This window comes from Amblyomma maculatum, chromosome 2, assembly GCF_055883805.1.
Source record: "Amblyomma maculatum isolate TAMU_Amacu chromosome 2, ASM5588380v1, whole genome shotgun sequence".
NCBI lineage: Eukaryota > Metazoa > Arthropoda > Arachnida > Ixodida > Ixodidae > Amblyomma > Amblyomma maculatum.
This window is the reverse complement of record NC_139345.1, coordinates 39,224,488-39,238,487: the sequence shown is the minus strand read 5'-3', so window position 1 is coordinate 39,238,487 and position 14,000 is coordinate 39,224,488. Positions and strand designations below refer to the sequence as shown.

The 14,000-nt window shown below is 45.7% G+C and overlaps 2 protein-coding genes across 4 annotated transcripts; one reads left to right on the top strand and one right to left on the bottom strand.

The window, feature by feature from the left end:
* Positions 1–4,089: 4,089 nt before the first annotated feature.
* Pym (partner of Y14 and mago) lies at positions 4,090–8,629 on the top strand. The gene is made up of 3 exons (XM_084593937.1): positions 4,090–4,295; positions 5,465–5,558; positions 7,093–8,629. The coding sequence occupies exons 1-3, from the start codon at positions 4,250–4,252 to the stop codon at positions 7,523–7,525; spliced, it is 573 nt and encodes a 190-aa protein (XP_084450063.1). The 5' UTR covers positions 4,090–4,249; the 3' UTR covers positions 7,526–8,629.
* On the bottom strand, positions 8,226–13,938 carry Blos1 (biogenesis of lysosome-related organelles complex 1 subunit 1). 3 transcript variants are annotated; one of them, XM_084593940.1, is made up of 7 exons: positions 13,793–13,938; positions 13,405–13,495; positions 13,265–13,337; positions 13,061–13,193; positions 12,324–12,408; positions 12,191–12,249; positions 8,226–8,328 (listed from the first exon to the last, which is right to left on the bottom strand). In XM_084593940.1, exons 2-6 carry the CDS (start codon positions 13,463–13,465, stop codon positions 12,230–12,232), a joined length of 372 nt encoding a protein of 123 aa, XP_084450066.1. In that variant the 5' UTR covers positions 13,466–13,495; positions 13,793–13,938; the 3' UTR covers positions 8,226–8,328; positions 12,191–12,229. The 3 variants fall into 3 exon arrangements, with proteins under 3 accessions (XP_084450066.1, XP_084450064.1, XP_084450065.1); XM_084593938.1 differs by lacking the exon at positions 8,226–8,328 and adding an exon at positions 11,595–11,694; XM_084593939.1 differs by lacking the exons at positions 8,226–8,328; positions 13,793–13,938 and adding exons at positions 11,595–11,694; positions 13,584–13,750.
* Between the last annotated feature and the right edge of the window lie 62 nt (positions 13,939–14,000).

Below are 14,000 nucleotides of genomic sequence, written 5' to 3'. Positions count from 1 at the left end.
CCTGGTTTTGCAATTATTTGATGTATTAATGCTTCATGACATAAGGTTTATTTGTGCTGGCATGATTTGCATGTGCCGCATACTCATTTTAACTGACTTAAGTTGGAAAGTTTGTTGGATGCTTGGGCATGCCATTGTCAAGTAACAGCAAATAGCAAACTTTGCTATACATTTAATGAGTATTGTGTTGAGGTTTTGTAAATCAAGTGCCACTGCACCCCATATTTTTTATGCTAAACAAACATTCCTGTGATGGCTTATTCAAGAGAGCAGTGTTCGAAGAAGAAAAATATTCCAACGCACCTGGTAACATATTTGGAGCAGCCTTGTAGCATAGGGCTGCACACTTTAGCTATCGTATCGGCATGCATAAATGAATGCATTTTCAGGCTCTTTGGTGTGCGGTCCTGTATTTGTACTCTGCACATTTCTGCCTTTTTACGATTGTACGCACATGCAGTTTCCCCGTCCCCTGTATTTATCTGTATATGCAGTTATGTAAACATCCATGCGCTATCCTCTGTACCTGCTACTGTGGTCAGCGGCTAGGGCAATCTGCTACTGATCTGGGTTCAGTCATGGCTGCAAGGGCCACATTTCGATACAAGCAAAATGAACAAGGCACTTGCGAGCTGTGTGATGTCGGCCCTCATCAATAACGCTACCTGGTCTAAATTTATCTGGAGCCCACTTCGACTGTACCTCTTGTGGGGGTGCTTTTGAAAGTGTGATGTTAGAAGGCACCTCACCTGCATACTGCAAACTGTGACCTGAACAAGGTGAAAGCACAGAAAGCGTGAAGCCACAGCAAGTGCAGGCGCCGCGCGCCTGTGCTCGCCTCGAAGAAAGGCGCAGGTAATAAGGGCACTAGCAGGCCGCATGGCCAAACGCTCAAAGGAGGGTGAGGAAGGGTTGGAGCACATTTGGACGACAGAGCTCGCACATGGACGAATATTCTAATAGCATACGTGGCTCATAGCGCGCTGCCACCGGCATTAGCCGATGGTGACAGAACTGTCCAAATTGGGCCCTTCCTACTCGGTATCCGACACTCGCGCGTCGGCGCCGCACAGGCGAGCGCAGGACTACTTTCAGGCCTGGACCAGCCCCATCATGACTCCCCTGTTGGGGCTGGGACAGGTAGAGAGAGAGAAAACTTTATATAATGCAAAAAAAGAAAAATAATCTAGAGCTCCCGTGGTTGGGTCCTCAGTCCAGGACTCCCGCAGCCTTGGCTGCCCTGCTGGCCCGTTCAATCAGCCAAAGCTGGTCTTTCGACTCCGAACTGGACAGGCGTGGCGTTGTGAATTATCGGCACTGCATCTATTTTCTGGCAGGCCCATATGATGTGATAAATTGTCGGTTTTTGTCCACACCAGGAACACGTGTCCCTGTATACGGTCGGATGTATCTTGCTGTATAAAGACAGGCATGGATAAGAATTTGTTTCTAGCTGCCGCCAAGACACTGACTGCTCCCTGTTTAACAACTTGTGGGGCGGAGGATACCGTCTTCTGGTCCCCCGGTAGTGCACCAAAATGTCTGCGGAGGTACGAGTCACTGCCCCGGTCTCTTCGGCCTCTGACCTAGCTCCCTCGGTTTGCATAACCTCGAGCTATGAGATCGGCCTGGATGTTTCCGGGAATGTCGCCGTGCCCCGGAGCCCAAAGTGCGAATTGTTTTGTGTCGCTTATCCCGCCGGCCTTCAAGATGGCGGCCGCCTTTTTGCCAATCCTGCCGTTAGTGAATCCTCGGCAAGCGGCTTGCGAATCGGTCATTACTATCAGCGAACGCCCGGACCTATTGCCCTCTGCGACCGCTAGAGTAATAGCGGCCTCCTCGGCATCAGACACGGTGCAGTTCCGTAGCGAGGCGCTCATTTTCTCCTTTGGCTGGAAATCTACAATTAACCGTCATTACCGCATCTCTTTCGTTAGAATACATCGCCGCGTCTACATAGACGGTGTTCTTGTTCTGATAGGTCTTGGCTAAGGCTTCCGTCCTGGCCCTACGCCTACCCTGATGAACGACAGGATGCATGTTCTTGGGAATTGGCGCTACTACAAACGTAGACCGGATCGCGTCCGATATGTCTATCGTCCGTTCAATCTCTAGCATATATGTGATCATGATAGCAGCCAACTGAGCCAAGGGCCATTAAATTCGCGTTTGCCGTTCTTATTGGCAGCGCTGTCTTGTACGCCTTCCTGAGGATCGATTCCACTTGCTTTTTCTCCGTCTGGCTCAGGTGTTGATAGGGAAGACTGTACGTGGCTCTGCTTACCACAAGCGCCCGTACTAACTTGAGCGTGTCTTCCTCCTTCATCCCCTTTCTTCTGTAGGTCACTGGATCGCCTAATCATTCTCGTTATCTGGGCCGAAGATCCAGATAGCAGTCTGATCGTGTACGTGGTCCGACCTCTGAGTCACCGCCGCTTGCGGCGGGGGCTTGCCTGCCAACGAATTTTTATCTATTGTAGGCCGTCATTGCACCCGCTACTGCTTCGGTGGTGGCCGACGGCTGTTGTTGCGGCGCGCGTCTTTTTCTCCCTCTTTTTCCCTTTCTTCTCTATTTTCTCTTCTGTCTGCAAGAGGCAGCGGAGGTGGCTCAGCTACGGAGCCAGTGCCAGGCCCGTGCATTTTCTTTTCCTTCTTCCTACAGCCACACATATCAACAACGAGCATGCATGACAGAGGCGCACGTTTACAAACCGCATTCACGGTAGTTCGCTGTCCCGCGGTCACTCCCTGCAGATCGAGGCCGGGGAACCCAAATGGGGAAATCTACGCTTGCTGCCGCTTGTGTCGGCCGTCAGTCTCCCTTCGTTTATTCCGACGCGCAGCCTCGCGTCGAACAGCTGCCCAATACGTTTCCGGGAGATGCCCCGACGAGGAGGTACGCTAGACCGACGCGGGAAGAACAGATGGGAGGGGAACTGGAGGGGTATCTCGTCTATCTGTCGAGCCCTTCCTAATAAAAACTTTGCATCGATCATTTAGTCGAAAAACATTTCTGTCCTAGTATTCCGTATTTGTTTCTCGGAACTTGGTAATTCTAGCTTTGGGCGAGGATGAAAGCGCCTCTTCGTTAGGGGCTGTTGCAAAACGGTTCCGATGCCGCTTCCACCGTGCTGCTGACGTGCGCACACGTTTTTTCCTTCCTCTACGTGCGGCAAGGAGGTGCGCACAGTGCGCACACAACAGCCCGGCGAACAATATGGCGACGCCCAGGGAGCCCTCGTTGCATATACAGGGACTTGAATATTTGGGGGCTGGGATTTAAAAAATTCCTATGCAAAATCTACTACCCAATTCGAGCCGAAATAACGTTCACAAAGTATCAGAATATCGTCTACGTTATCTGATAGGTGATTCAACATCGTTACTTGCCTAGATTTTCCGAAATCGAGGAAAAACTGCTCTCGGTGGCGTGCACAATTTTCGCAGAAGAGAGTCGAAACGCTGCTTTGACATGGTGCGTCATCTGTCGAGCAGTGATGCAAGCTCCATCCCGACCGTTGGGGCGCTTGCCTCGCTGCCCGACAGATGACGCACCATGTCAAAATAGCTTTTCGACTCTCTTCTGCGAAAATTGTGCACGCCACCGAGAGCAGTTTTTTCTCGATTTCGGAAAATCTAGGCAAGTGCCGATGTTGACTGACTTATCAGATAACGTAGACTGTATTTTGCTACTTTGTGAACGTTATTTCAGCTCGAAGGGGGTAGTAGCTTTTGCATAGGAATGTTTTAAATCCCAGCCCTCAAATATTCAAGTCCCTGTATATTTGCAGGCATTAGCTATGTCATTCTTGCGATTTGGAATAGCACCTAATACGGTTATATGCTTGTACTATAAGATTCTTTGCTTTTGTTTATGGCAAAACGAAGGCTGCAGTGCATAAATTGTAACTGTTTCCTTGCATGCTCTTGTAGCGCACACAGGTGTAGGTGTACGTCTGCAATGCGCTCGGAAAGACGTACTCGCGTAGACAGGGAAAAAAAGGGGGTAGGGGGCTGATACTCATGAAAACAAAGCTTGTGCGATGTGCGTAAGGTGTGTGTGCGTGTGTGTGTACGTGTGTGTGTACGTGTGTGTGTGTGTGTGTGTGCGTGTGTGTAGCGAATTATGGCCCACTGGTGAACGTCAGTGAGCGTGGTGAACATCTGCCTCGGTCGACGTTGAGATGGTTGAGATGTTGACCTGTCTGTTCGGCCGCCAGAGGGCAACCGGGCGACCACCACAATCACCATGGCGTCTACGGAGATGGCAGCGTTGTACGCGACAGATGAGAAAGGTATTTACGTTACGTTGTGCTCACTCGCGCGTGCATAAATCGCGCAAATGGTGTAAACCAGTGCTCCGGTGTAGCATAACTGGTCAGGCTAAACTTTTAATCTATCGGCTCGAGCAATTCACTATTCCGTCCGTGCGGGCATGCAGCATGTTTGGCCGGCACATAGCCCGCGGATGATGATCTGGTATTTTGCACTAAAAGAAAGTTGTTTGCAGCTGCTTGAATTTTCTTTTCTTTTTTGCGTCAATGAAGTCTGCATACAAGATTAACGTCGCCCAAAATAGATTACGGTTTTGGCATCGAACGATGCTAATTGCCGTGGTCCGCAAATGCCGACCCGAGCGTATTTCGCAGGTTACAAAAATAACTGACGGCACGCAGGCTTGCCTTCAGCCCTTATTCAAAGTATTCTTTTAATATCTACTTCTCGAGTAAGTAACTGCTGCTGCGTTTTCTTACGTTGCTTTCTGCGCGATCGAACGCGTCGAGTATATAAATCTTTGCATGCTACCGTGTTTTGATACCAACACTTCATCACGAGTGTTGTAAAAGAATTGTACTGGTGCGATGGGGGGCTTCTTCATGGCTTCGTTAGAGGAAAATTAGTCAGTGCAAAACAGTTCAGACTCTAAGAATAAACGCTTTTTTTTTTTTTTTCTGTTTTTGGCATTAGAGCTAAAGGCGTTCAGAGTTATTTTTCTGCGGACAAATTCTACATGGCAGTGTACGACACTGCCAAGTCTCCAGCAGATGCCTAGCGATCTCCGACGCCCGTGTATAATGTGCAACTCTCAAAAAGTGACCCGGTATTTGCGATGGTTCTCGCGTCCACGCATGCTAGGTTGCCGGTAAATCTGGGCTAGTTGATGCAGATTTGAGAGTACGAGGAACCAGCACATTGACATGAGACATAGCTGCATAGGCAACATAGGTCGCTACGTTGTGTGTAGCTGCTAGTAACCAGTGTCGATGTGCTGTTTCCTATCATTAATTACCAGCACACTTATGGTGCACTTGCAGATTTCATGTGCTTCTACGAGCCCACTTTTGTGGGAAGCACAGGAATATCGACATTGGTGCAGTTGTGAAAGGAAACTAGTTGCCTCTCTATGGGCTTTACGTTGTGTTAAAAAGCTATTGTGCCTCAATGGTCACAATGCACCTTTCAGGCTCATACATACCAGCAACACAGAGACCAGACGGGACCTGGCGCAAGGCTCGCCGTGTCAAAGATGGCTATGTGCCTCAGGAGGAGGTGCCCCTGTGAGTTAATTGCTTTTGTATTTTGTGGTAATAAACAGTAATTTGTGCATATGAACATTGCATGTAGCTTGCAGTTGCTTTAAGCATTATGGAACATTTGCAAAACTCTGAAAGTTCGCTTCGGTGCACAGTGAAAACCTTTTCACCATGATGGCCAATCTTCTTTGGGGTCAAACATTGACCACAGTGCTGGAACGTCTGTTGCAATATTGTAACAATGCCATGCCAATTTTCTGCATGCCTCTAGCTTCTGTTGCTTTCACAATTGAGGGAATAAGAGCGGCTCTGCCAAGCCACTGCTTCCCAGATAACATTCACTCTTTCCACATTGTAATTGCAAAGGAATGCTGCTCGTTAGGATTTTGCGCAGAATAAGGCTTGAAATTGAAGCCTTCAGTGCTGTGTCCAACTTCTGCCCCTACAATGGCATGCACTGCTATGATAAAGGCAGTTTCTACTGTGCATAAAAGTTGACTTGCGGAATTTTGCAAAAATTTGACGAGTGCAAACGAGAACCACATTCCTGCCATGTATGTTTAAAAAATAGCGGTGCATATTTCACTGTACTTGGGAACACTTTTTCTTGGCAGTGGAGCCAAAATGCATCCTCTTCCTACGCAGCTGAATATAGTCCCTAGTTACATATGAGCAGTTTCTGCAAAGACAAATTGAAATCATAGCAATAGTTATTTACGGTATATTTTTTATCACGGAACCGATTTTCTGAAATAATGCTGTTATGCCTAAAACACTTTTCTTGGTTCCAACGGGTTTCCTCGTCTGATGTCTGTCGCTGGTTTTCGAGACGCCCAGACTTTGCAGACAAGATGGCGACAGCCGCCTGCTTGGGTCGTTGAGATTGTTCTGGTTCGTCCACTTCGCAAAGGTTAGTAGCGTTTTCACCAGACAAGTTCAAGAGACGCTGGCTGTCGAAGCAAACGATGGAAATGATCTGCAACGTCTATGCAGACCGAAAGCCGTGCTGTCGAACAACATGGCGGAGTGACACGTTTAAAGACGCCCCGCCTCCCTACCTTTGCGCCCATTGCCAAGAAAAAGTGTCCCCGAATATAGCCTTTCTCTTCTTCAAGCGAACTTTCTTTGTATATGCTTATGTTGTATGTGCTCTTAGATATAGCTTCATTATAATGGCCTGTAAGCCCTTATATGACCCCTTGTGATTGCTTTGTCCAGTAAATGATATTCAAAGTAAATGTTGTAAATTCACCTTATATGGAAGAATCTGTGAAAGTTTTTGACAGTTGCTGCCATCCCTTGCTTTGTTGAATGGAATGCATACAAATTATATGTAAAGCAAACATTTTCTGTAATAGATATCTAAGTTCACTAAGCAGTGAGCAATAAAGCTATGACAAATTCCAGCAATATTTTCCCACCATTTTGAAGCCTAAATATATTATAATGGAAAACCATTGCAAGGATTGAGTGGCATCTTTATGCTTTATTTTGTGAAGTGTCTCAAATAAGCTACATTAAAAGATGAAGGTTTTATGCTCTTGCTTTTGTTATGCAGGTATGAGAGCAAAGGAAAGCTCTGGGCCAAAAGCCAGTCCGGGACCAAGTACCCAGTTGGGCTGTCACAGGCTGAGATTGCAGAGTATGAAGCTAGGCAAGCAGCACAACAGCAGCCTGATGCTGCAAAGAAAAAGAAGAAGAAAAAGAAGGGTGCTGCAAAGGGAGCCGAGGCTGCTGTGGAGCACCTGGCCACATCACTGGAGGCACAAGTCAAACTTGAGGAGCCTCCTCAGTCATCAGCGACCAATTGCACAGACCCTGCCAAAAAACTGCGTAACTTGCGTAAAAAGCTGCGCGACATTGAGCAGCTGAGGAAGAGGATAGAGTCTGGTGAGCTGGCCAACCCTGAACCTGAGCAGCTCGAGAAGATTTCCCGTCAAAGCAAGATCGAGGCGCAGATAGAGGAGCTTGAGCTTGACGGCGTTGAATGAATGTCCTGAGAAGAACAGCAGCCTGGCAGGTGCCCCAAATGCTCGCCACGAGTGGCATGCCCTTCTGCTGCCTGCACTGCAGCATCCCATGCCACTAAGGAAACTGCCTTGAGGAGGTGCCGCTGATCGTGCTGTGCGCCCCACCCACGGAAGCCATCATGATTTGGTCACCCAGAGAAAGACATTTCTAAAATGGGGCACTGCAGCTCCTGTTCAAACGGATGTTGCGCTGCCCTGCCTACCCACTCGTACAGACATTGTGCGACCTTGTGCGCACTCCTGTTGCCAGGTTGCAATGTGCATCTGCCCATTCCCATAGTCACTCTTGCACTTTCTCATTTAAGTCAACACCCTTGTCCCTGTCAAGTGAGTTCAAAGTTGGCACTGAGTCCATTTGATCAGCATGTATCTAACTGGAGTGAAATTCAGATTTGGTCTGGAGGAAAATACTGGGAATTGGTCACAACACAGTCCTACGAGTGGAAAACTGTACTTGGAGCCGAGGACTCAACATCCTCAGAAGTGCATGTAATCCCAATGATCTCCATCTTAAACTAAAGACTGACCTGACAAAAGGGCCATGTGTTGTGCGCTAAGTCACTGCAAGAAAGCTTATCGTTTCAGTGACACACATATCCCTCCATGATTACTTACTTAATAATAAAAAGATGAATCAACAAGTCAGGCAACTGGTCAAACTTTTCATTGCCATTTGACTATCTCCAAAGCAGGAATGGGCTTTAACTGTAAGCAGCATCCGTGCACACACAAACAGGCTTGCTGAAGCAGTGGCACCAAGGGCTCTAGAAGAAACCACGCAAGAAGTAATGGGTTCAACATAGCTGAAGGTAGGGGAAGTTGGTCCATATTCATTTCACAAGGTCAGCATGACACAAAATGAGGGTCAATAGGCCCCTGTCTTGTGCTGATCTTCCAAAAGACAATAGATAAGCCGCTGTAATTTTCAGAAGTTTTTTGTAAGCCTTGAAGTGCAGTGTCTGGTAGGCTGACACAGTGAGACGTGTGCTAGAAGGCTCTCGTAAGTCAAGCCATAACATAAGTATTGTGTCTCAACGGAACCATTAAAAAAAAGATCACTGTGAATATGTTTGCGTTGTCATTCCTCTTGCACAGTTTGGAATACAATGCAGGAGGTTGAAATGTTTTGCAGTACCCATTCAATTATTCTTCCTACAAGTTTGGTTCGGTTTGGTTTGTGGGGTTAAACGTCCCAAAGCAACTCGGGCTATGAGAGACGCCGTAGTGGAGGACTCCGGAAATTTCGACCACCTGGGGTTCTTTAACGTGCACTGACATCGCACAGCACACGGGCGCCTTGCTTTTCGCCTCCATCGAAAAGCTGCCGCCGAGGCCGGGATTCGATCTTCCTACAAGTGTGTGCAATATGAAATTGATGAATGCAAATGACAACAACAAACTTTGTATCACTAAAATGATAGCAGCTTACGTGTAGCCAAATAAATTTGTCTTGATAGAGTTAAATAAAGGTAGGGTTTCATGAAGGAGAAGAACAAAGAAACTCCTCTGCATATGTCATCATCATCATCATCAGCCTGATTATACCCACTGCAGGGCGAAGGCCTCTCCCATATTTCTCCACTTAACCCGGTTCTGTGCTAGCTGCATCCACTTGACCCCTGCGAACTTCTTAATCTCATCCGCCCACCTAACTTTCTGCCACCCCCTGCTACGCTTTCTCTTGGAATCCAGTTTGTTACCCTCAGCGACCATCGGTTATCCTCTCTTCGCACTAAATGTCCTGCCCATGTCTATTTCTTCTTCTTAATTTCCACTAGAATGTCGGTAACTTGAGTTATTTCTCTGATCCACTCTGCACGCTTTCTATCTCTTAATGTTACCCCTACCATTTTTCGTTCCATAGCCCTCTGCATACGTACAATCCATAAAAAAGCAAAACTGATGACTTCATCCACTGACCATTTCCAGCAGAGACCAGTGGCTGCAGCCACTCGCAGAAAAGAAGGGGGTGACGCCACCCTGGACAGCTGAGAGTATACACAATATCACAGGACACAAATGCCGTTGCCACATGCACACAAAGACAATCAGATGAGCGAGCAGCAAGCTCTACTTGACTGCCTTATACTGAGCTGAAGCCACTTTTATTTGTAGTTTATATGTACAATATAAAGCATCAGTATATATGGTGCATCTTTTAGCCTGTATCACAAGGAATGTTTGGTACTCACACGGACAGCACCTATAATGCATATGTATGGTTATATGTCTACTTTATGTGCTTCACTTCATGTTTTATTTTTTTGCTTTCAGTTTAAACTTTACCCAGATTCTTAAAATCGAAAATGTTTTCGGCTGGAGTCTCTTCTTCAGGACACCCGATGCCTCATGAAAACCAAATGTAAAGTGTGCAAACTTCTTCCTTATTGCTTCTTAGGCAATGCATGGGTATTGCCTGCAAAGGCCTCCTGACTGGGTTCAGTCTCCGCAAGGCAGAGCAGTAGTGGTGTACTAATAAGAACATTATGTAAAAAGCATGCATCGATTACGACGACGGCCAGTGCGCTCGACCATCCTCGATTTTTTTTTTTCCAAAAATCATGCATGGCCTATTGTATATGACGAACATTATCCCAATTTGTTTTTGACGAAAAAATTTTTCCGCCTGTGGTCACTGTGTTAAAGGGGTCCTGCAACATAATTTGAATGCTCTGTTTTGTTTGTTGCAATTGTTGAATTATGGCGATGCCATTACCGCCGGCCATAACACATATTTCGGTATTAAATATTTTAATTTGCTCGAGAACCAAAATAATCGCACTGACTATATCGGCACACAGTGGTGGGTTTTCGCAGAGGATATGACGTCAACTGACGAGCGTTTGATGGTTGAATAAATAGCAAATGCAGTGCAAATTGAGCCTGTTAAGAAAAATAAGTTAGGTCATACTGTTGTATTTTATATAAGTTAATGAAATCAACATGTTCGGTTTACACAAAGGCACTGCAAAACAAGTGACACAAAATGCACTAACAGAGGTGCTGGTTACTTAGCATCAAAGACTTTCACGACCTTTACACATGGACAGGTGCCTGTGGCCATGCAGCCAAAGATAGGCAGAAAGAATTGAACGACCTCGCCAGTCACTCCTCGCTATTATAGGATGTCTGCAGATAGAAAGTGGGCTCACGAGAAAAGCGCAATAATTGGGGGTGCGTGGTGACAAAGGTATGTCTCCTTGCCCTGCATGCTCCCAGTCTCTTTGTTCCTCATTCTATTCCTGCGAGGCGTCCACTCAGTCTTGGCCATGAAAGAGAGCTCATCAACTTTAGCAAAAACATGTTACAGTAGCCAGGAAACCATGAGAAGCCATCTTCCGTGGCACTGTAATGACGTGCTCATGTACACTGTTTCGATTGGACCCGAGCCGCATGTCGTCATTGGGAAAACAAAAGACCGGGAAAATTGAATGGAGGGCAATTTTTGGTTTCTTTTATTTTGAAAATTCATTCCTTAACTCCTGTTCTAGTGAACTGATTCCTGTAATTCGGTCTGATTCAGTACTTGCGTGACAGAGAATTCATCTAAATCATAGCGGGCAAGCGTTGCAGGGACCCTTTAAGTTTGCAGGCAGTAGCAGGACCAAGTCACACAAAAATTTTAATGAAAAATTAACTTTTTGAGGCAAACCTATCACATAAGTGTGATAGGTTTGCCACAATTTTGACATGCATATCCCTACTTGAACCCTTTCATTTTACCTCTCTCTTCAGTTCCCCTTTCCTTTCCCGCAGCCAAACGCAACATTCCAGTAACATACTATCACTACCACGTTTTTTATAGGCACACTGCTCACCTTTCTTGCTATTGTACAATTTACTGGCTCTATGCATGATTCCTGGCACCCACAATGATAATGAAACACGTCGCTTATAATCAGCACATGACTTCATGAGGCATGCATGTAGTATTGCTTGTAGCAACTGGTTAGCTCAATGTGCAGTTGTGTTTCGCATTGCAGGCAGAAAGATACGTCAGCCGTCAAAGTAGAAAATCAGAGCCAAGAAGTCATCTGAATATGAAATCTTTGAATCTTTTAATAGATGATATAGAAATTATAGCCCGCACTTGCTCCTGCAACCTGGATAATGTCGATATTCTGTTGCAACTGAAAAACAAAAATTGCAAAGTTGCCGAAGAGAAACGAGACAATTACATTTGGCACCAGTACAGATTCTCAAATGCCTGGCCCTTGGAGAGAGTGGACAGTTTAGTAAAAAGAAAGCTGTTTTCATCAAGAACTCTGAATTGAATCCTAGTACACAGGATGCAAAAAATGGTCCTAAAATTGCAGTATTAATTTTGTATGAATATTTGCACAAGAATGAATATTTGTAAAAGTATTCAGTTCATATTTTATCCTATTGCTATTCAGTTTATAGATTAAATTTGCATTCAGCAGAAAACCTACACTATTTGTATTCAATTCAGAAGGACTACCATTCACACATTCATATAAATACTCCATTAAAATCTAATACAAAGTCTCATCACAATCACATATATCAAGCTTAAAACAGTGACTTGGTGAACCTGCGGGATACACTTTTCATTTACTAGAGTAACTCTTTAAAACTATACACAGCAAATCAGGGTTAGCATACCTGTTTCGTTTTACTGGTATGACAGCAGGTGGCACTAAGTCAGGAAGTCTGCTGGCCCACTAGAGAAGAAAATACTGAATCAGAAGAGAGCACATATCACCATGTATCCTGGTATTCAATGCATTTCAGTTACCTTTGTAAGCATACTCCAGAGCACTAGACACAGTGCGCATGTCTGCCTCAATGCTTTTTGCCCAGTTTTCAATATCACCAAGTTCCTGCGTGACAAACAAGTCAAAATGTTTGCACAGACATATTCCAAACCACAATGAACTAAACCTAAAACCATTAATAACTTCTTTAAAAACGCACACAAGAGACAACTCATTTTCTTCGTCCACTCAGCAAGTCTCAACATTAAACGGCACTGATATGACAGTATTCACGACAGGCTAGCCAGCACACGACTCTGAGTGTGCAGTAAGTTGTGGGCTCATATCTGAAATACTAGCTTTTTTTTTTTTTCTTCCAGAGGTAAGCTTAGCAATGTTCAATTCAGTCAGCATGCACCAATGTAGTCCAAATCTGAACAGAAGTATATGACATGTCAGGTCAGCAATGAGCTTTCCGAGTACTGTTGAACCGCAAAGCTTCCACCAAAGCCACATGGAGATTCATCACCTACGAACATAAAATGCCACTTAAGGCCCCGAATCATGGAGATGTTTGGAAAGGTCGCTCAGTGCACATATGAAAGGAGATGGGGTTGCAGCAGGCAATACTGACAAGCTTACACATAATAAATTCTTGATACCTTTTGAATGATAGACTGTAAAATAATATGTCAGTATGGATTCACACGTACATGTTTACATGCTCGAGTTGCTTATTTTTCAGTTTTTGATTCAAGCAGACAGCAGATAACATTACCTTCAGTGCATGGTTAAAGTTGTCTACCAGGTGAAGCCAGTTTGATGCTTGCTTGCTGAAATTGGTGGCATTAGCATGTAGCTGCTTAGCCTCAGCGTCTAGTTTTCTTTGGTTCAAGTAGGCTTGTGCCACTCTGGAACAAGGAACAACGTTTAGTGCCTACGTCAGATACCATCACAGAAATCAGTGACCATAAATGCCCACCCAACATTTAGATGGTCTACCATAGCAGCTGTCAATGCACTTGCAGCGGCTGTGGCTTCCTTTTTCTTTCGATCTGAAAATTAAACATTATCAGCTTCAGAAATTTAGTAGAGACGTCAATGCGGTGACGTGATGCGCACCTTGCTCTTCTCTGCGCAAATGCTGTCGTTGCTGGTGTTCTTTCAGAAGGCTAGACAGCATGGTGCGTACTGAGCCTTGTGACTGCAAAATCTGCGAGCGACCGGCGCACAGCACAGAAGTAAATGAAAACTCGCACTTTTTTCTTCAGAAAGAAAGATCGTACAATGTTTCGCCTTACAGCTCAGTTAGTACGGGGTGCAGAGCCGCGGCGTATAAAAACCAATAGAAACGGACCGCTTCCACCAAGAGCGTCCGGTTTGTGGACAAAGTACTAAGTTCATCGAGGTGATATTGCAACCATTTCATCATATTACAAAATTAATCTCGCCATACGCCCATCCACTACACCCACAGAGCTGTCAGCATATGTATGAAGCAGATAATCACCTTGACAACCACAGCAACCACAGCTTATACGACCACGGTATAATGGCACGCCAGCCGCAACATCAGCTGCTTCAGCCCTCACTGCCTCACAGCCCTGGGCGCCTGGGCCACCACCCTCGCTCACAGCTACTGCACAGCGTACAGTCATGTGATAAAAGGTAGCCAATCGTGGATAGCGATTCACAACTCCCGCCTCCAACAGCTTGCC

Bases quoted from the DNA above. Each gene is read 5' to 3' on its own strand.
- Pym (XM_084593937.1), top strand. From the start codon at position 4,250: ATGGCGTCTACGGAGATGGCAGCGTTGTACGCGACAGATGAGAAAG. The intron at 4,296-5,464 runs GTATTTACGTTA...TGCACCTTTCAG, and splicing joins GTACGCGACAGATGAGAAAG to GCTCATACATACCAGCAACA. The intron at 5,559-7,092 runs GTGAGTTAATTG...TTTGTTATGCAG, and splicing joins CCTCAGGAGGAGGTGCCCCT to GTATGAGAGCAAAGGAAAGC.
- Blos1 (XM_084593940.1), bottom strand. From the start codon at position 13,465: ATGCTGTCTAGCCTTCTGAAAGAACACCAGCAACGACAGCATTTGCGC. The intron at 13,338-13,404 runs GTGCGCATCACG...TTTAATTTTCAG, and splicing joins TTTGCGCAGAGAAGAGCAAG to ATCGAAAGAAAAAGGAAGCC. The intron at 13,194-13,264 runs GTGGGCATTTAT...TCCTTGTTCCAG, and splicing joins GTAGACCATCTAAATGTTGG to AGTGGCACAAGCCTACTTGA.